General features: G+C 51.7%; 1 protein-coding gene across 1 annotated transcript in view; it reads left to right on the top strand.

Moving 5' to 3' along the window:
• Nucleotides 1–21807, top strand: part of ZC3H3 (zinc finger CCCH-type containing 3) — a gene marked incomplete at its 5' end in the record, with an annotated part of 196662 nt that overhangs the window by 165536 nt on the left and 9319 nt on the right. Inside the window, 2 exons of the mRNA XM_082498986.1 lie at nt 15621–15796; nt 17519–17727. Coding sequence (XP_082355112.1) covers nt 15621–15796; nt 17519–17727 — 385 coding nt within the window. The remainder of the gene's footprint in view (nt 1–15620; nt 15797–17518; nt 17728–21807) is intronic.

Genomic DNA, 21807 nt, shown 5'->3' with positions numbered 1-21807 from the left:
ATCCTTCTGTGCTGGGGTTTGGCACACTGGGCTCTTCTCCCAGTTGTGTTTTCCTCTCTGCACTCCCCCTGAAGAAGCACGATTTCTCGTTTTTATCAGACCTCCATAAAAAAATGTCCATTACGATCCATAATTTATGACGTGTCGTTGGCAGTGTCGCCTCTTAAGTACTTTCTAGATGTCTTGCAGGATGCTCAGCCCACGTTGATCGGCCTTTGGCCCATCCCATGGGCTGTAACTCCAACCGCGTGAGCTCTTCCTACAAAAGGTGCTGGGACCAACCTGCTCTGGCTCCATCAGGAACTTAGAATAAGTGAGAAAGCTTTAATTTTGCATTCCCAAGTCCCTTTTACAGGAATGTAGACTGTAGAGGAGGAAAGTCCCTCCACTCCTGGGGAGAGGGCACAGCTCCTGTATGAGAGCGTGACCATGTCCTCTGTTAAGGGAATGTAACCCCCAATATTAATTGTTTCCAGGAGGGAGCTGGTAGCAGAGCCAGAACTTTGCTTTCCAGCATCCTCATGGGTTCCATGGGAAGTTTCTCATCCTGTGTGCTCGCATATGGACCTACAGCTTCCTAAAGGAACCTGCAAGTTTGACTTGGTGAAGGTGTCGGTGAAATATGGCTCTGTGGCTTGAATCATCTCTAAACACAATGTCATATGTGTCTTAACTAAAGACACAAAGTGATGCCCACCACGGAAACTTCCCTGCCACCTTGCCCGGAGCTCCCTGACCTTCTCCGGCACCATGAAATGGTCATGCTGGGTGAGGCTGGTCCCTCTGGGTTGGTCACCTGCACTGGAGGAAGCCTGAAGAGGGAAGTGGGAAGAGAAGGAGAAATGAGGCCTCTTGCAGGTGCTCCTCAGGGTTTTCCGAAGATGTTTTGATGAACTGCTCTACGGTAAAAGCTCCTCTCTGGTTCCCCGTCCCTCCTCTCGTACAGGTCTTCATGCCTACACCTCGGTTTGGAGCATGGGTTCACTGGGAGAGGATGGGGTGAGGATGGTGGGCGCAAGGGATGATGTAGAACTATCAAGTGAAACCATGGTGGCATGTTCCCCGGGGGTAGGGACAAGAAGGAGATGCAGTAGTGAACAAGCAGCCTGACCAGCAAGCCTGGAGGAGGGATGCTCGGCTTTTCCGAGAGGCAATTTCTCAGCCAAGCGTCTCTCATCACTGCACCCACGCTTGGCTCCTGAAAAAACAACCAAATAATAGGAAATAAAACAACATAATGTGATAAAATGCCTGGCCGAAAGGAGCTCGTAGGGTGATAACGTGCATTGCACGTCGGTCGGGCTGCTGTTGTAATATTTCAGGGCTAACCACGGGCTGAGATCTCTGCGTGGCCGAGAGCGTGAACCTGGGAATTACGGTGAGCGCTTAACCCAAGACATTAAGACAACCCCAAGGAGCAGGTGCCTTGAGATTTGCTTCCAGGCACAAGACTTACTGGGGAATAAACTGTATTTGGGCCATCCCAAGCACAACTCCAGGCTGGGCGGAGAATGGATGGAGAGCAGCCCTGAGGAGAAGGCCTTGAGGGTGATGGTGGATGAGAAGCTCAACATGAGATGGCAATGTGCGCTGGTAGCCCAGAAAGCCACCGGCATCCCGGGCTGCATCCCCAGCAGCGTGGCCAGCAGGGCGAGGGGGGGGATTGTACCCCTCTGCTGTGCTCTGCTCTGCTCTGGGGAGACCCCCCTGCAGTGCTGCCTCCAGCTCTGGAGCCCCCAACGTAGGAGACACATGGACTTGTTGGACCGGGGCCAGAGGAGGCCACAAAGATGACCAGAGGACTGGAGCCCCTCTGCTGGGAGGACAGGCTAGGAGAGTTGGGGGGGTTCAGCCTGGAGAAGAGAAGGCTCCGGGGAGATCTTCCAGAACCTTCCAGTGCCTAAAGAGGCTCCAGGAGAGCTGTGGAGGAACTCTGAATCAGGGAGGGGAGTGATGGGACAAGGGGGAATGCTTTGACACTGAAAAAGGGGAGATTTAGATCAGATCTAAGGAAGAAATTCTTGACTGTGAGGGTGGTGATCCCCTGGCGCAGGGTGCCCCAAGAAGCTGTGGCTGCCCCATCCCTGGAGGTGTTCAAGGCCAGGTTGGACAGGGCTCTGAGCAACCTGATCCAGTAGAAGATGTCCCTGCCCATGGCAGGGGGTTGGAATGCAGTGATCTTTCAGGTCCCTTCAACTTCTAACCATTCTGTGATTCTCTGAATGGTGGCGGGGGCAGGTTTTGGCACTGGCATCCTCCAGCCCTCGCAGGGTGTCAGAGCAAAGGCAAGCGAGTCGGCCTGGTCCCCTCTAACTGCTGCATCTGTAAAATTGTTTTGTATTAAATAAGCTTTTCCCCCATGGCGTACATTAGTGAGCGTGCTGCATTAAATACCTATCTTCATATTGTTTCCATCAGCTGCCTTCAAGCCTGTGGGTAAATTGTTCCCCCGTGGGGACCGTTAAACAGTAAGACACAGTGAGATTAAACGAGACTACCATGAAAACGCACGGGGAGGTGTACTGGAATAAATCACGGGGAAGCGGGAGCTCTGTGCTCCGCTGTTTGCCGGCAACCCATCACTCCTGGGGACCTCAGGCAGCACAACCAGCCCTGTCCTTGCCGATGAAGCTTGTCCAGGGGATTTGACATCACAGCATGTGCTGGGAATGCCCGTTAGTCTCCTAAAATCATGGAATCACAGAATGGTTTAAATTGGAAGGGACCTTGAAGATCATCGAGTTCCAACCCCCCTGCTGTGAGCAGGGACATCTCTCACCAGACCAGGTTGCTCAAAGCCCCATCCAACCTGGCCTTGAACACCTCCAGGGATGGGGCCTCAACAACCTCTCTGGGCAACCTGTTCCAGTGCCTCACCGCCCTCACAGTGAAAAATTTCTTCCTAATGTTTAATCTAAACCTGCCCTCTTCCAGTTTAAAACCATTCCCCCTCATCCTATCACTACATGCCCTTGTAAAAAGTCCTTCCCTGTCTCTCCTGTAGCCCCTTTAGGTACTGGAAGGCCGCAATAAGGTCTCCCTAGAGCCTTCTCTTCTCCAGGCTGAACAGCCCCAAATCCATCTTTTCATTCCTTCTGAGTTGCTCAGCCAACAGCCTTTCACCGAAGCTCTGATTTCATAGAATCATAGAATGGGTTGGGTTGGAAGGGACCTTTAAAGGCCATCTAGTCCAACCCCCCCTCTTCAACTAGACATCTTCAACTAGATCAGTTTCCTCAAAGCTCCGTCCAACCTGGCCTGGAACGTTTCCAGGGATGGGGCAGCCACCACCACCTCTCTGGGCAACCTGCGCCAGGGGCTCACCACCCTCACAGTCAAGAAGTTCTTCCTAATATCTCATCTAAATCTCCCCTCTTTGGGTTTAAAGCCATTACCCCTCGTCCTATCCGTGTAAAATATAGGCAACTCTCCTGCTAGCGGGGGCAGGTCTGCTTCTCACACTTTGCCCAAGGAAGTGCCACTTCCGTGGGAAAACTCATTTTCCTCCCTCAGGTGGAGTATGGTGTTTTTCACCGTGGCAGCTGTTTGATTTTTCTGTCGAAAATTCAAACACGGGGACTTTTTCTTAGCTGACGCCTTGTTCTCGTTTGCGTTTCTCTACTCTCATGACATGGTTGGTTATTTTCTCCTTTTCTGGTGGAAGTTTTAACAGGTTCCCACTGTAAACTCATTTTGTGTGTCTGAGACATTACGTTAACACGTTTCTTGAGGAAAAGCCACACATGAGCTGTGTTAGCAGCAGCGAACAGTTAAATGTTGTTGGGCTTTTCTCTTAATTAACCAGCGCTCGGTTTGCAATGGAGAGTGGCAGACTGGGGTCCTTGTTCCCCTTAATCTGTTATCACAGAGAGGTGAAGATTGATGCTGTTCATGTTGCACGTTCTCAGTTGGTTTTTGTTGCCTGCTGGCTAAAACAGCATTTTTCTTTTCGGACAGCCAACAACCGTCAATATTTGGTCTTTCTGGGTCTTTTTTCCCCACCTTTGGTCCTGGGTTGACTCCCAGCCAGCTCTTGCCTTTTCCTTGAGCACATGCGGTCATTGAGGAACCTCTGTGTGTTCCATCCAGGTAGTGGCTGGCTGATTCCCAGCTCTGTAATTGCACTCCACCTTCATCTTTTCATCAAATCATAGGGTGGGTTGAGTTGGAAGGGTCCTTTAAACGCCATCTAGGCCAATCCTGCTGCTGTGAGCAGGAACATCTACCACTAGACCAGGTTGCTCAAAGCCCCATCCAACCTGACCTTAAACGCTTCCAAGGATGGGGCATCCACAACTTCTTTGGGCAACCTGGGCCAGGGGCTCACCACCTTCATCATAAAGCATTTCTTCCTTACTGTCCAATCTAAACCTACCATCTTTTGGTTTAAAACTGTTGCCCCTTGTCGTCTCGCTGGTAAAACGCCTCCGTCTTTCTTAGAAGCCCCCTTTTGATATTGAAAGGCCACAAGAAGGTGGCCTCCTCTTCTCCAGGCTTCTCCAGCCTCAGCTCTCTCAGCCTTTCTTCATCGGAGAGGTGTTCCACACTGCTGATCATCCTGGACTTCTGTCCCAGGTGGTCACGGTGGCCACCACAGCACCCATCATGTATGGTGTGGAGGTAAAGGACGGTGGGTCTCCTCTTCCTGCAGCATTGAGATACTCCATGGCAGCAAAAAGCTTGGAGATGCTTAATGGCAGTATAAGAATCACAGCGAGTTATTAAGCTGCATATAAATCCTTTAAGAATGATTTCTTGTTTCTCCATCCTGCTGTTCTGATCGGTTGTGCTCCTTCTCCCCAAGGTCCCAGCTGCTGTGGTGGGGCTAGCAGTGGGATGAGAGCTGATCTATGCTCACTGCTGCTTTTTTAGAGCTCCAACCGCTCCCTTAGAGGAGAAGCATGGGGAGAAATCTCTGGATGAAAAGTCCATTGAGGGTTGTTAAACATCTTCTGGCTGTGGAAATCCTGAAGGCCCAGGCTGCTCCTTGATCACGTCCCTCCAAAACTGGTAGTGGGCATGGCCAGAGCAGATCTGGGAGAGGTTTTGGATGGGTTGGGGGTGGTGAAGGGAAGCACCCCAACTTTGCAAACAGCCTTCCCCTTTCTCTCCAGGTGTGCTAGTGTTGAGAGAGAACATGGTTTGGGGCTGAGTTTCATTCAGATCAGTTTTCTGGGTGGCAGCATCGTACCTGTAGGTCTTCATCATCTCATCAGTGGGTCAGCGAAGGTTTGCTCCTCTCCCTGAGGCCCTTCAGATACTGTGTGAGACTTTACGCAGCTCTTTCATGTACGGATTGTTTGCCCAACACTTTTAGTTTGGGACTGACTAAGAGGTTTCAAATGGAGATGATTTTTCTTTCAAATGGCCCCAGTGTTGATGCCTGGAGAGAACCAGCCACGGCAGGAGCACATTTCCTGGCTTGAAGCGCTCATCTCCAAACTCCATGATGTTTTTATGCTGAATTAGACCCAATCAAGCTGAGAAGCTCTTCCATGCCCAGCTACCAGGGGGGCTGTTTGAAGTGCAAGAAGTCTTAATGTCGAACCTCTCTCGTCAGTATTAGCACAGGGAGGGATACGGGGAAGGCTAAACCTTGAGCCATCCCAACTTTTCTATAACTTGGCTGTACTTCCATCTCATTCCTTTTATGATCCTATCACAACTGCTTCCAATTTCTTTTCCCCTTTAATTCAGAGAGAGCTAGTGACAGCGGGACACGCTTGCAGTGTTGGATAGGGAAGGACAGGATCTTGTACAGGTGCGGGATCTGGCCGGACCTGAGCAGAGGGGAAATGGCAATGCGATGGATGGACCTCTCAACGTGATGAAAGGCTGCCCAAGAGGCAACTCGGTGGGATGTTCATTAAAGCTGTAAATCAGTGAAATGAGTGAGCTGGTCAAAGGGTGAAGAAGAGGAAAAAGAGAAAGACTTGCATGATTTTGCTGCATAGAGACATATCCCTTTTCTCTTCCATCTCGGTGAAATCTTTAAAGATGACCCATGTAGGGTTGGGCTTGCTGAGCCCCAGTGTCCCGCTCTGTACCTCCTTGTCACCGAACAAGTCCTGCCCTGGGGATAAAACTCACTTGTGGTCCTATTAGGGCACCAAACTTTTAGAAGACTCAAACCTCAAACAGATTTAACCGCCTGCATTCAAGAAGGTTGGGCGTTAGGTTCTGGACATCAACAAATTGATTCTTCTTAAGAGATGATCCATTTTATACACTTTCAGCAAGAGAGATTGTGGTGAGGAGGTGTCGCATTAAACATCTTGGCAGCTTCTCCCCCCCCTTCTCTTACTCGTGCAAGAAAAGAGCTATTTAAGATTTAAATTTATCTCTGTCTTGCATGCTCAGATGGAGGACAGGTGGTAGAAACACCCAATCTTAGCTACGGAAACGCTGGTTACGTGCGTGAAGCTTTGTGTGAGGCTGGTTTTAGAGGTTACAAGCCCTCTCCGATCTTTCATAGGTAGGATGTTAACCATGCATGAGGGGGAAAGAGGAGAGGAGTTTGCCAGGTGGAGTCATGGGCATCCTTTTTCCTGGTGCTAGAGTAGGTGCAACATGGAGACCTACCTAAGCATGGCTCCCTCCCTTTCATTTTGACCCAAATTGCATTGGATCTCTTTGCCAGGAGTTTTTTGTGATATTTTAGGTGGATCTGTTGACAGTAGCCACGTATCCACCAGTTCCAGCTGTGGGTTCGTGGTGTGCTGAGTGAACCTCAGCTTTCCTGCTGGTTTTCAGTGCTTGCAGACATGACTGGGCGGCACTGGAGATAACTCCTGGGCAGTGGGGCAACCCCTTCTCTGGCACAGGGGATTTGGGGCTTACCTTTTCCCGTTGTGCAGAAAGAGCTGATGGAGGGCACTGCCTTTGATAGCTCTTTTATAGTCCACTGTATGAAAATCGACTACAAAAGCAACTTCATTTCGTTTATCTTTAATTTTGGCTCTGGTTGACAGATGTTTTCTGGATGTTAGAGCTGCCTGCTTGATTTGAGTTTTGTTTTTTTTTTTTTCATATAACGCGTAGCAGAAATCTTCAGTCAACAAACTAGTAAGTAAAACCTTTCTTAAAAAATAATAATGGATAGGTTTGGTAATGAGTCTGCTCCTAAGATCGCAAATGGTGGCCAGGCTGGATTTGAGCAGCCTGAGATCTGTCCGGGTGCATCCCATTGGCTCGCTGGGGATGTTTGAGTCCTCGTGCATCTCCTCTGGGCGACGATGGCCGTGCTACTCATCGTGAGTGATAAATCTTGGTACTAGCGATGGGAGCCTTCTGTTGACAGTGATCCGTAGTCTACAGAGGAGGTTTAAAACAAATCAGGTTTCTTCTGTGCCCAATCCTACTCGTGTATTTTTGTGGAAATCTTTGTGGGTTTCCAGTTGCATCTTATTTACTGTACTCTGTAATGGCATAATGAGGGTTCTTATTGCTACTTTAATTTAACTGTAGTATCTTCAACGGCATTCAGATGCTTACATTAAAGATGTTGCTTATCAGGGCAAACTTGAACTGCTTAATAGCCTGGGCTAGTTGATAATAGTGCCTAGATAAATACCGGTCTGTGATTTTTCTCTCTTGCACGTCAGTGTCTTTGTAGAAGGAGGTGCATCGCAAAACCTGAAAATTAAGAAGTTCAGGGGAAAAACAGTTGCAGAATCACAGGTATAAAGTGGGGATATTCCCACTGATGAGGCAGAGTTCTTGATTTCAACCTGAACTTCTGTACAGATGAACACAAAGAAGAGCAGATTTCATCTTTGCTTCCTGTGCTGGAGTCTCCCTTTGTTCCCATCTGTTCTCCGTTGTTGGATGATCTCTGCGTCCCATGAGCAGTGGGTGGCACCTTCTCTGAGCCACCTGGAATCACATATGTGGTGGACCCCCTGTAATCCCCAATGTAGATGACACTGTAGGGGATGTCTGATGGGTGTCCGTCTTGCTCCATCCTCAACGGTGATGATTTGGAGTTGATAATTACTGTTGATGGGTTCCCTGTCTGACAGTGGCTCCATCACAGCTTTGGGGTGTGATGAATGAGGTTGTAAGGGTCTCTAATAGAAACGGCATTCCTCAACAAAGCAGAGCAGGGAATGATGGAATGCCATAGACATTCCCATGCAGGGATTAATGCTGGTCTTTGCTCTTCAGTTTAGGATTCGCCTTCTAGATGTCCACATCTGAAGTGTTATAGTCAATGTCTCAACATCCAAGTGGAAACCAGTATCAAGTGGTGTCCCTTAATGGTCTGTACTGGGACCATTACTGCTTAATACTTTCATCAGTGACACAGGATTGAGTGCATCCCCAGTGAGTTTGAAGATGACACCAAACTGAGTGGTGTCATTGATTCCCTTGAGGGATGGGATGCCATCCAAAGGGATTTTGACAGGCTGGAGGAGTGGGCGCAGTTCAACCTGATGAAGCTCAACAAGACCAAGTGCAGGGTCCTGCACCTGGGCTGGGGAATTCCCAGTATCAGTACAGGCTGGGGGATGAAGGGATGGAGAGCAGCCCTGTGGAAAATGACTTGGGGGTGCTGGGGGGTGAAATATTGGACATGAGTTGACAATGCGCGCTGGCAGCCCAGCGAGCCCCCGGCATCCCAGGCTGCATCCCCAGCAGCATGGCCAGCAGGGCGAGGGAGGGGATTGTGCCCCTCTGCTGCGCTCTGCTCTGGGGAGACCCCCCTGCAGTGCTGCCTCCAGCTTGGGGGCCTCAGCACAGGAGAGACATGGACCTGGTGGAGTGGGGCCAAAGGAGGACATGGAAATGGTCAGAGGGCTGAAGCACCTCTGCTATGAAGAAAGGCTGGGAGAGTTGGGGTTGTTCAACCTGTGGAGTCCTTCTTGTGGCCTTTCAATATAGAAAGAGGGCATATAAGAAAGATGGAGAGAGATTTTTACCAGAACAAGGCACAATGGTTTTAAACTGAAAGAGGGTACATTTAGATTGGACAGAAGGAAGACTTTTTCCTGAAGAGTGTGGTGAGGCACTGGCCCAGGTTTTCCAGAGGTGTGGCTGTCCCATCCCTGGAAGTGTTCAAGACCAGGTTGGATGGGTCTTTGAGCAACCTGGGCTGGTGGGAGGTGTCCCTGCCCATGGCAGGGGACGTTGGAACTCAATGATCTTCAAGGTCCCTCCCAACCCAAACCATTCTATGATTCAGTGATTCCTCCTTATGTTCATGGCTTTGCTTTCATGGTGGCTCAACCAGCCCTGGGTGCTTTGGGTTTGGAGTAGGGAGTAACACCCTCAAACCAAGGAGTGGAAAGATGAGAGGAAACAGCTGGTGGTATCCTGGGGTTCATCAAGAAGAGTGTGGCCAGCAGGTCGAGGGAGGTCATCCTCCCCCTCTGCTCTGCCCTGGGGAGGCCACTGTGTCCAGTTCTGGGTTCCCCGGGTCAAGAAGGACAGGGAACTGCTGGAGAGGGTCCAGCAAAGGGCTACAAAGATGATGAGGGGACTGGAGCATCTTTCTTCTGAGGAAAGGCTGAGGGACTTGAGGCTTTTTAGTCTGGAGAAGAGAAGACTGAGAGGGGATCTTATAAATACTTAAAGGGAGGGTGCCAGGGGGATAGGAACAGTCTTTTTTCAGTGGTGCCCAGTGACAGGACAAGAGGGAACGGGCACAAACTTGACCATAGGAAGTTCCATCTAAACATGAGGAGGGATTTCTCTCCTGTGAGGGTGGCAGAGCACTGGCACAGGCTGCCTGGAGAGGTGGTGAAGTCTCCCACTCTGGAGCCATTCCAAACCTGCCTGGACACTGTCCTGTGCCACTGCTGGAGGTGCCCCTGCTCTGGCAGGGGGTTGGACTGGATGATCTCCAGAAGTCGCTTCCAACCCTGACCATTCTGGGATTCTGTGATTTAGAGGAAGCTCTGAGGTAGAGAAGGGATGCAGAGAAGAGCCCCCTCCCTTAGGTCATTTCTATTTGGGCTGGACCACACCAGGAGAATGGATGCTGCAGGGAAAGGGCTTTTCCTTGCCTGTTTCAATCCCTCCCACCTATTATGCTGCCTCTTAAATATGATGTTCCTGGTGATTTTAGAAACGCCATCCAATTCTTGCTCCATCTCAGGAGGTATGTTAGCTCAAATATTGTCTCATTGCCTGCAGATACCAAGCGAGAGAGTTCACAGATTTGCAGTAGATCCCGGAGAGCATTTGGTAGATCCCAAATCCTAGCAAGTATTTGGAGAAGGCCATCAGAAATCATCACTTCCCTGCAAGCGTTTTGCTAGGGCACCAACCTCTGTTTTGGGGGACAAAAACCCATTTTGGAGCAAATTCCTTAGGATAATTGTGTCGGCTAAATTTCTCCATCATTATTCAACAGCCTGAATGACGTTCGGATGTATTGTCCTCCAGGTTTTAACGAGAGGGAGCTGGATTTTTTTTTTTTTTTTAAGGCTGCTTCCATCTGCACCCAATTATAAAAAAGCCATCAAAAAAAAGCTATTTACTGGCTGTCAGTTCAGAGCGGCGTCAGACAACAGCTCCGCCACCTCCAGTGATAGCTTCCCAACAGCCACTTAGTGCCGAGACGTGGTGGGTAAGAGGGACATTAAAACAGCCTGACATCAATCCAACCGGTTAATCCTGCTGCTGGGCGATGGGGCTACCTGTAATAGCTCCGGTGAAGCTGCGCGGATGTGCAGAGGGCTTTGAAAAATAGAAAGCGCTTGAGTTGAGGCACTTGGATTTTGGGGCATAACTCATGCTTTTAATGCTCCACTTCCCCAGAAGGTCTGCTCGATGCTTTTATCACCGCAGTGCTCTGGGTTTCCAAGCAGGAGCTGGACTCCTGTCCATCGTGGTGGATGGAGAGACAGACAAGGGTCTAAGGAGATGGGAAGATGCTCCAGCACTTTGCCATGTCTTGTCCATCTGCTGGTCCCTTTTCACCCGCCGTCCCCCGGCGCTGGGAAAGGAATGACCCGGGTGAGACAAGCCTGGAGATACTTGAGAAGTTCAACCTGGGCAAACTGTTGGTGGAGCAGAGGCAGGAATGCCGAGCTGATTAGAACCTCTCATCCCTACCCCGTAAGGTCAGTGGGCGGTTGTTGATCGGCCCAGTAACCCAGCTTCGCCTTCCTCCCGCCCTCCGCCGCCTCCTGCCAAGCTCCTTCATGGAAAATGTTAATTAACGTCATTCCCGAGGCCGAGCCGGGACCTTGCACCAGTTGCTGCCTCTTCCTTTGCCAGGTCCGTGCTAAAGAAGGCTGCGCCCTGCAAACCCCCTCGTCTCTGTCCCGCTCCCTGTGTGTGCTGGGACTCGTTGGGCCATTTAAGGCTTTGTGGGTCGTTAGCAGCATCCTTAAATTTCACCCAGAGCTGTCTTGGCAGAGTCCTGGCCACAGGGGCTGCCAGCCAGGCACTGTCCCAGTGCCAGGCACCGCCGCTGGTCTGGGCAGCGGTGGGAACCCCGGAGCGGTGAGACCTGGATGGGGACAACATCAGCGGGACGATGGTATCTTCATCAACACCCGATGTAGCCAGGGGAGGGGGGGTTCCCCAGGGCTTTTTAGGGGTGTGCTCTTGGGTTTTCTGTTGTCGCTGTTGGATGGGACCAGAGGTTTGTTGTTTTGGTTTTTTTTTCTCTTTTTATGGTCCAACCTGTGGGCTGGCGGGGGTCCCGTGGGGATATAATTAGCCACCCCGACAGGTGGAAGGGATCGGATGGCCCCCAGCGTGAGATCGCACCCGTCACCCCACAGCCCCCCTTGCCTTCACCCCGCCTCACACATGACGAGCGGTGAACCACCTTACGGCCACCCAGCCCTGGCGTGTTTGCTCTGGCATGCAGGGCAAGAGCAGAAGAGGTGCTGTAAATAAACAGAAGGGGCTTTTCCAGCCACCGAGCCCAGTGGGGAGGCGATCCCAGCTTCACTGTCGCAGCCCTAAAACGGCGGTGATGGACGGGGAGTTACGGAAGAAGGGCCGAGCACTGGGGAGCAGCGTGGAAAAGCCATTAGAAACCCGAGCCGGGGACACAACCCTGGGATTAGTGGCATACGGTTTGTTTTCTTTATTAAGTATCTTTTTGCCATGGAGCCAATAAACGTGGTCTGGTACAATGATTGACTTAGAGGTTGGTGCCGGTGAGAGCTCTGGAGAGGTGGTGCATCCCAATACCCAGCCAGGACCACGGCACTGTCATCCCCCCACAGCAAGGATTTGTTACTGGTCCATTGGGTGCCCCGCTGGGAAGAAACGGCCACATTTCTTGGCTTTTCCCCAAAATAACATCAGCCTTCGGCACAGCAGCATCACCGACGGCTGTGAGGGTGATGCATCCAACTGCCTGAAAGGAGGTTGTAGCAAGGTCGGTGTCAGTCTCTTCTCCCAAGGAACAAGCGATAGGACAAGAGGAAATGGCCTCAAGTTGCACCAGGGAAGGTTTAGATTGGATATTAGGAAAAATTTCTTCATGGAAAGGGTTGTCAAGTGTTGGAAGAGGCTGCCCGGGGAAGTGGTAGAGTCGCCATCCCTGGAGGTATTGAAGAGATGTGTAGACATGATGCTGAGGGACATGGTTTAGTGGTGGATGTGACAGTGTCAGGTTGGTGGTTGGATTTGATGATCTTAAGGGTCTTCTCCAACGGAAATGATTCTATGATACATGTGGCTTTTCAAGGCCAGGGCTCTATTTTCCTGCTCTTTCCCTTCTGAAGTTCATTTTGTACTGGAAACCGCGATACAGGAATGGATCTCACATCCTTGGGCAGAGACTTTGAAGAGCTGCCACCCTGAAAATAAATAGCAATAATCACCATTAGGTGGGTTTATAATTAGAGAATCACAGAATGGTGGGGGTTGGAAGGGACCTCTGGAGATCACCCAGTCCAACCCCCTGCCAGAGCAGGGGCACCTACAGCAGTGGCACAGGACGGCATCCAGGTGGTTTTGGAATGGCTCCAGAGTGGGAGACTCCCCCACCTCTCTGGGCAGCCTGTGCCAGTGCTCTGCCACCCTCACAGGAGAGAAGTCCCTCCTCATGTTTAGATGGAACTTCCTATGTTCAAGTTTGTGCCCGTTCCCTCTTGTCCTGTCACTGGGCACCACTGAAGAAAGACTTTCCGCTGTCCCTAATTAATAGGTTTTCAGGTGTCACCATCACTGCAAGGGTGGAGAGTCAGAGATAGTGTTGACTAGAAACCTTCCAGTGTGCAGTAGATCTGATGTACTGATTCTCCCCCTCTGCTGCGCTCTTCTCTGGGGAGACCCCCCTGCAGTGCTGCCTCCAGCTCGGGGGCCTCAGCACAGGAGAGACATGGACCTGCTGGAGTGGGGCCAGAGGAGACCACTGAGATGCTGTGAGGGCTGGAGCCCCTCTGCTGGGAGGACAGGCTGGGAGAGTTGGGGGGTTCAGCCTGAAGAAGAGAAGGCTCCAGTTGAATCTTCTTCCAGCCTTTCAATACTTAAAAGGGGGCTTGTAAGAAAGACAGAGTGAGACTTTTTTCCAGGGCCCATAGTGACAGGACAAGAGGAAACTATTTTAAACTGAAAGAGGGTAAGTTTAGATTGGAAATGAAGGAAGAAAAGCTTTATGATGAGGGTGGTGAGCCCCTGGCCCAGGTTACCCAAAGAGGTGGTGGATGCCCCTTCCCTGGAAACATTCAAGGTTAGGTCAGATGGGCCTCTGAACAACCTGATGCCGCAAAAGATGTCCTTGCCCATGGCAGGGAAGTTGGCCTAGATGATCTTGAAAGGTCACTTCCATCCCAAACTGTTCCATGATTCTATGAAACATAGTATTTTGGAGTCACGGCGCAGCCCAAGTGCTGTTCAGAGATTACTCTACTTTCAGTTTGCCCGTTGGGTTGTAGACTTACTTGCCATTGAAGCTCCTTCAAATAGAGGGGAAAAATCATAGGGACTGGGTTTCTTAATGAATTTTCAGTGGCAAAGCAGTGCTGTCATTGCACCGACCCCCCCGTCGAGCCGATATCCATGTGTCCATCTGGATCCCCAGCCCTCCTGCTGCTCGACGCCATTCCCAACCTCCAGCAGATGAGCTCCTTGCTCTGTTGCCGACTTCAACCGTCAGCCCCAAGCCGTAGAGCTGCCAAATCCTTCTGCCCTTTCAAGGAGAGAGCTCCCACAGCTCAGCGGGGCTGCCGCTTAATCCCAAAGGTCAGCGCGAGGAGCTGCTCCCATGACCCCAAAGTCAAGTTGCATTAAAAGGGCAGGAGCTCACCTATATCCCGCATGGTCAAGGAGATGTGTTTTTATAAACAGGCGAGAATGATCATGCTGAAGCCCTCACCATGTTTCTCTTTCTGTGGATTTGACCTGTTTTCCCCCAAACCCCTGCAAAATTTGAGCATCTGCACTACCCTGTAGCAAGGTTTGCAGTGTGGGTGTCTGAGCGTGGAAGGACCCATGGAGGGAAAAATCTGGCTGTGTCTTTGCTCGTGGAGAAGGTGAACAGGCAGATGGATCCTGGTGGTGTGGACCTTTCATTGTGCTGTGTGTGTTGGATTGTGTCCTGCCATGGGTGCCATGGTGTGGTGCCTGTTGCCCTGCGAGGGGCCAAGGTGGTCTCATCAGGTGGGTTGGGAGGGAGCATCCTGGGTGGGAGTGGGTCCTCCCAGGGCATCGTGGGGCCAAGCGGGTGCTCCAGGACCTGCTCCCACTCTGCATCCCTTGGGATATGCTGGGACGAGCTCTCTGGGTCACTGGGTGTTGCTGTCACGGTGTTGGGAACAGTTGGAGATTAGGGAGAGGTTGTTCTTTCTCCCTCCCTCTGGCCAATGTTCTCAATCACCCAGATAGAAATCACGCCTGAAGGTGTCTCTTCTGCCCCGCTTTCATGTTGTCCTGCCTTTCCCGCTGCCAAAAAGTGCCGTTTCCCAGCAGAAAGCCTTGTGCAGAGGAAGCTGTGGAGCACTGCTGATGTCCCCTTCCCACTGGCACAGCCAGCGGCTGTGGGGACAGCTGTGAGCGTTGCTGCTGGGAGCCACCGAAATGCTGAACTGGGAGTGCAGAAGCACTTTTAGGAATGAACATCTTGATGCCATTGTTTTCCCAGCCCCGTGCTGTGGCCACGCTAAGCTTCCTTGGACAGGAGACCATCAACCAAGCTCATTTCCGAGCCTTGAGCAGAGTGGGTTGAGCTCCAGCCTTCAGCCACCTTCATCAGGAGGGTGGTCCAGGCAGCGAACCCAAAATAAGTCCTAAAAGGAATGTGCTTCATTCCTGCTCTTCTCTGCTCCTCCCCAAGTCCCGAGCATGTCTGAGACAAGAAAACCCTGTGTTTTCTCAAAAAAACAGCTTCTCCAGCCCACTTAACCTCTTTGGGACCTCCCAGCATCACCACCTTGGGGGTAAATCATTGCTGTTTGGAGGTTTGGATCCGTAAAATCAGGCAGTTGGAAAGCTGTTGGGTGAGCGTGTAGTATCTCCCAGAGGAGTGTATTATTTCTAATGGTATTTTGGGATGGAATAGTATTTTGGTACGGAGAAGGAAGTACCAGTACACCCCTCTCTTCCTTTAACAAGGTGGTGGTGCCACTTGGGGCCCATCTCTGGGAACCTGTGCTCCCCGTGGGGCTTTCGCTGCTTGTCCCAACCTTCGTCTCTTTTTTCCCTCGCAGTGCAAGAAGAAGCACACACTGGTTTGCCCTGACTTTGCCAAGAAAGGTGTCTGCCCCAGGGGCACCCAGTGCAAGCTGCTGCACCCGCAGAAGAAGCGCCACGCAAGAGAGGCAGAAGACGGGGAGCGCAGCGACCGCCCCGCTAAGTGGAGACGGGTCTGGGAGGAGACAAGCAGGTAGGAAAAAGCAGAAGAAACTCACTTTGCTGCTCTTAAACAGTTTTCTTCCCCATCTGCTCCGGATGTTTCCTCTTCCAGATGTGTATCCATCCGCGTGCTGGTTTATTTTAATCACAGAATCCCAGAATAGTCAGGGTTGGAAGGGACCTCTGGAGCTCACCCAGTCCAACCCCCTGCCAGAGCAGGGGCACCTACACCCTCGACCCGCTGGCCACACTCTTCTTGATGCACCCCAGGAGGCCATTGGCCTTCTTGGCTCTCTTCTCTCTCTACTCTGCCCTGGGGAGGCCACATCTGGAGTATTGTGTCCAGTTGTGGGCTCCCCGGTTCAAGAAGGACAGGGAACTGCTGGAGAGGGTCCAGCAAAGGGCTACAGAGATGATGAGGGGACCGGAGCATCTTTCTGATGAGGAAAGGCTGAGGGACTTGAGGCTTTTTAGTCTGGAGAAGAGAAGACTGAGGGGGGATCTCATCAGTGCTTATCAATGCTTAAAGGGAGGGTGCCAGGGGGATGGGAACAGTCTCTTTTCAGTGGTGCCCAGTGACAGGACAAGAGGGAACGGGCATAAACTTGACCACAGGAAGTTCCATCCAAACCTGAGGAGGGATTTCTCTCCTGTGAGGGTGGCAGAGCACTGGCACAGGCTGCCCAGAGAGGTGGGGGAGTCTCCCACCCTGGAGCCATTCCAAACCCTCCTGGACACTGTCCTGTGCAACTGCTGTAGGTGATCCTGCTCTGGCAGGGGGTGGGACTGGGTGATCTCGAGAGGTCCCTTCCAACCCTGACCGTTCTGGGATTCTGTGAGATTTGGCTTTAAGAGCTAAATTCTGAATGTTCTGGTTAGCAGGAGGAGAAGATACCAGCTTGGGTGCTTGGCTTCTCCACCAGTCTCTGCAGCGGGACATGGGGGCGAAGGTGGGATGGAAACAGGGGGGTTCTGGGACCTGTGCAGGTCTGGTCCATGCTCTTGCCTGGTCCTGGGCCTCATCCTGGCCCTGCCTTGTAAGGTAGCAGAGGGGGACGAGCACTCAGCGGGGCTCTCCCAATTTATCCCGGATGACAGAAGAGCCTTGGAATGACATCCAGCTCACGTCCCCGGTGCGAATGAGGTGTAAAATAGCTCCTTGCTTTTTTTTAGGTAAGGAGGTATGAGCGCAGTGCTGGGTGGTGGGGAGGAACCCCCCCTTCCCATCCCAGGGCCGGTTCCTGGCATCCTCCATGGGGAACAGAGCACGCCCGAACTTGGAAGCTGCTCGGAGGTTGTTTGGTTTGGTTTGGTTTTTTTTCCCCCTTTATTGGCACCGTCATCGGAGATGTCGGATGAGCCGAATCATCGCGTTCGCTGGGCTCGGAAGAGGGTGCCAAGCCCCGGGGGGGCATCTTCAAGCCATCCCTCCTCCCTACGCCCTCGTCTGCCCTCTTCTCCGCTCCCTCTGCCCAGCTGGCATCTGAAGGGCAGCCCAGCACCTCCATGAGCATCCGAGAGGTGGAAACCTCGCGGAGAAGTGCAGAGCGGGGAGATAACCAGCTGGGGAGTGAGAAATGCTGGCTGAATCTGAGCTGGCTCTGGGGAAATAGGAAATACGGAGCAGCCTGGGATGGAGCTTGGAGAGCCTCCGTGTGCAACTCTGGTGGTTCAACTCATCCTCTTCCATTGCGCATGATGTTGCCAAGAGGGACCATTTTATTTTTTTCTTCTTATTTTTCGCCTCCTGCAGGAATAATCCAGCTCAGGTCCATGATGACGGAGAAATGCCGGGACCCTCCAGCGCGGAGCAAGAGGTGAAGTTTTGGAAAGAGACGGACACCTCCTCAGCCAGCTGGCTGCAAAAGCTGCCGTCCTTCATCTCCCTCCAGTCCTCACCGTGTCCCGGTGACCAGGGCTGCAAAGTGGAGAAGGACGAGGATGAGTCGGAGGACGAGACAGGTAGGAAACTCTTGCTCTGCTTTTGCTTACACGTGCTCCCAGCTGCTCCGATTCACGGAGCCCGGAGAGTTATTTCCCCACTGCTCTCCATGGGTTTTGGTAGGATCGGTGTTCCTCGTGAGTCACCAAACCAGTTGTTACACTGGGAGCTCAAACTGGGATGGCAACTGGGATTTGCAGTCTCTGTGCACACAGGTGCACGGGCCCCTGGCTCTGCTCCTGAAACCATGCGGGAGGATTTTGTCCCCAGCTTTTATCATCGGCTCCTTCTTCCTTATCCTATAAGTTTTCCGATGATGAATCATAGAATCCGGTCTCATTCCTATGACGGAGCCGCAGCAGTTCCCGGTAGGAGAAACTGCGTTTCAGAGGGATGCGGTGATATTGTGCCTCATCACTGGACCCACAGAAGGACCTCTGGATCATCTCTGAACCCGCAAGAAGGACCTCTGGATCACCTCTGAACCTGCAGAAGGATCTTTGGATCATCTCTGAACCCGCAAGAAGGACCTCTGGATCACCTCTGAACCTGCAGAAGGATCTTTGGATCATATCTGAACCCACGGAAGGACCTTTGGATCATCTCTGAACTCACAGAAGGATCTCTGGATCATCTCTGGCCCTCTGGACCATCCATTGCACATGTTTCCCCATGTGAAATAGGTTTGAAATAAAAACATCCCTGGTAAGAAGTGGGATGAGGTGTTTGCAGTTGCGAGTTCGAAGGAAGAGCTGAATTAGTCTGAGATGATCTGCTTTGCTTTTTTATTAAAAGATGGGGGAAGAGGCTTTGGAAATCGGTTAAATTTTTAGAAAACGCAGTTTTAGGACGAACAAAACGTCTTACAAACTTGGACATGTGAGAGCAAACAGCTTCTGCCTCGACTTTTTGTTTTAATTTTGGAAAAGTTCAGAGAAATGTTTGAGAAACAACTGAATGTTGGGGGGGAAAAAGGCAGGAGAAAGTCATTGAAGCAATTGAGAAGAAACGTCTTTGTTTTCTCTGCAAAGCGGCTCATGGTGGAGGTTAGCTGCATTTCTGCTTCTCCAACATTTTCCTTGGTTCCTCCTCTCCTAATTCAGCTCCTACACCGGAAAATCCCTTAATCACTCTGCGGGAAAGGATGGGACTTCAGGGCGCTCTGGGGATGTGTCCGCAGGAGCAGAGGTGATGGAGATGGAGAGGCAGAGATCATGCTTGGTCCTTCCCAGCACTGGATGGGAGGTTTTTGGCTGGATGATGCTTTGCGCTTTCCTTTTCATCTCCCATTCTTCACTGGAGGGATGTGTGGGAGCTGTACCTCCTGAGCACCATCGCAGAAAGTGGAGGGGCAGCATCTGGCTCGGAAATCAAAATACTTTGAGGTGGTTTCATGATGAAATCCCCACTGCCAGCTCGGCTGGCACAAAACGTGGTTCAGTATGAAGCGAAGGGCCAGAGCATTCCTCCTTCCCATCTTTGATCCCATGCCTTTTCCAAGCCAGAGCAGCATCCCACCGGGAGAAGGGATGAATTCAGCACTGAAAGTCGGGGCTGGGGCATTTGCCGGGTCCTCCGCAAGTGGGTGAAAAGGATCTGCGAGGCTTTGCCTGGCTCGACCACAAAACGCTTCGAGCCGGGGAGGGCTGAGATGCCTTAACGCTGTCGGAAAGAAAATTCCCAGGATTAACAACATATTCCTGAAGGCACAGGCGAGCGCGGGCGCTGTCGAACCGTGGCGCGGTACAGACAGCAAGGGACCCTTCCGGCTGGGAAAACTCCTCTCTGTGACACAGGGTGAAGCACTCAGCTTCCCTTTCTGGGGATTTCTTCCCCCCTCCCCGCGTGCCTCCCTCCTTCCCTCTCCTTGGCCCTGGTTCAACTCCCTTTTGATCTCGGCAGCGGGGCCGGGGAAGCGATCCCAAAGCAGTGGCTTAATCGGGGTTTTTTTATCACTGCGATGAAGACGGAGCAATTAATCCGCGGACAAGAAAGCTGTCGAAACGCTTTGGATTGCACTCGGCAGCCTGGAATAACTCAATCAAGAGGGTGGAGGCGTCATCCTGGCAGCGAGGACATCCTTCTCCTCTTAACTCCGTTTTCCACATTCGGGGGTGGATGATTTCCAGTTGTTTTGGGGTGGGAGGATGAGTAGAAGGAATTGGTTCGGTCCAGGGATGTCGGGAGGAAGGCTCTGGGTATGGAGTCAGGCTGCGCATCCCTCAGTGCTCCATCACCTTTGCCTGGGGAGCACGTGGCATTGGGAAAGCAGATGCCGGAGAATCTGTAGGGAAGGAAAACCGGGCAGGAATTGTGGCTGGCTGTAAAATCGTCTGATGATGAAGCAGTTTCTGTGCCAAGTGGATTCGGTGATGGCGTGTGGTGAGTTCAGGGGGTGAGAACGCTGTTTGGCACCTGGTTTTGCCCGTGCTCAGCGCTGGGGTGCGGTCGGTAATTAAAAATCTCATCTCAACACACAAACGAAGGGACTTGGGGGCACAGCAGCAGTCGGGAACTCCCATGACCTAACGGGAAAAAAGGAACCCTGACCACAAATGAGCCATCATCCTGAGGGCACAGGATGAGGCCACTGATGGTGCCAAAGGACCGAATGCTTTATGGTGGCCAAATAACCAGGACTGGTGCTTATGAGCTTGAGGAGCTGTTTTTGAGCGGAGCGGGTGGTCAGGATGAGTCCTCGCGTAGCTTTAGGTAGTCGTTGGTGTCTGCGATGGGGTTTGGGGCACTGCAGACTTTGTGCCAAGGATGATGTTCGGTTTCTGCTTGTAAAGCCTGAAGGTGACACACAAATTGGTGGGGTAGTAAATAAGGAGGAGGACAGGTTGTTATTACGGAGTGATGTGAATTGCTTGGTTAAACGGCCACAATTTGAGGAAAATGCTCTTTTAATACTGGCAAACGCAGGAGGAACGAAGAAAAACACCGGTTCCATGTGCGGGAGGGATGGAGCTGGGGTTTGGAGATGACCTTTAAGGACCAGCGTGGGCAACAGCGTCAGCTTGAGGGGTCTTGGTGGGGGTCTGCAGCCTCTGGCCTTGGGATATAGGAAAAGGGGACTGGAACAGAGCGACGTGGTCTGCAGGCGTGATGTTTAACCCACTGCTGTCCTCTCATGGGGACGGTTCCCAAGATGCAGGAGGAGCCTTGTAATTTGGGGGTTGGTGGAGTAATCTGAGGGTGCCGGTGCTTTCCCAGCATCCTCCGAAAAGCCCATCTGTGTGGCATGGGGAGAGCAAACCACTTCCAGCCGAGCATCCCAGCTAGGAAGGGTGGACTTGGTGGCATCCCATCCTTCACCTCCTTATGTTCTCCCTCCGGGAGGGCAGAGCCAGAGGGAACACGGGCTCTCCTACCCCTGCGACACCCGTTTCCAGGTAATGGGCTTTTCCATATTTCACCTTCCAGTTAAATAGCCTGCACTGGAGCCTAACTGGCCTCCCTGCGCTAATTGTAAGCAAGCGCACCAATGCAAACCATTCCAATCGAGTGCTAATTTAATTAGAAAGCACCCATTTTAGTTAATTTGTTCGAGAAGATCACTGAAAACTCCTGGAGAGAACAGATGTTCCCCTCTCCCCCGATGAACATTCAGGGGTTTGTAAATGGCTCCACTCAGCCTTGTTTAGGAGAGAAAAGAGGATTTTATAGCTGCAAACGACCCTTTCTGTAAACATTTTACAGCTCTCTGCACGTTTGAGTGACGATAAACCCCTAGCAACTCGGCGGGCTGCAAATTTGCGACCATACGGCTATCATTTTATTGTCATATTTCACGGTCGTAACGTTAATGGAAGATGCTCGCTACAGTCTTTTTTAACGGCTCCGCTGAGCACGCTCAAACGCTTTGGCTTTGGAGGAATTCGTGGAGGTGCAGCGCTTCTGGGTTTGTTTACAGCTTTCGCTTCTGGAGGAATAACTTTGGAAATGCAAATCTCCTCCCCTTCTCCGTCAGGCTGGACCCGGGGCTTGAGAACCACCCCCAACGGGGATGGGCAACCCCTTGGTGCCAGATGCTGGTCCTGCGTTGAGGGTCACCATCACCTGCAACATCTCCTGTAACGCTGCTTCTGACACCAGCT

This window comes from Vanellus vanellus (assembly GCF_965231255.1).
Source record: "Vanellus vanellus genome assembly, chromosome: 2".
Classification (NCBI taxonomy): Eukaryota; Metazoa; Chordata; class Aves; order Charadriiformes; family Charadriidae; genus Vanellus; species Vanellus vanellus.
Note: the sequence above shows the minus strand (reverse complement) of the source record. Positions and strands in the feature narration are given on the sequence as shown.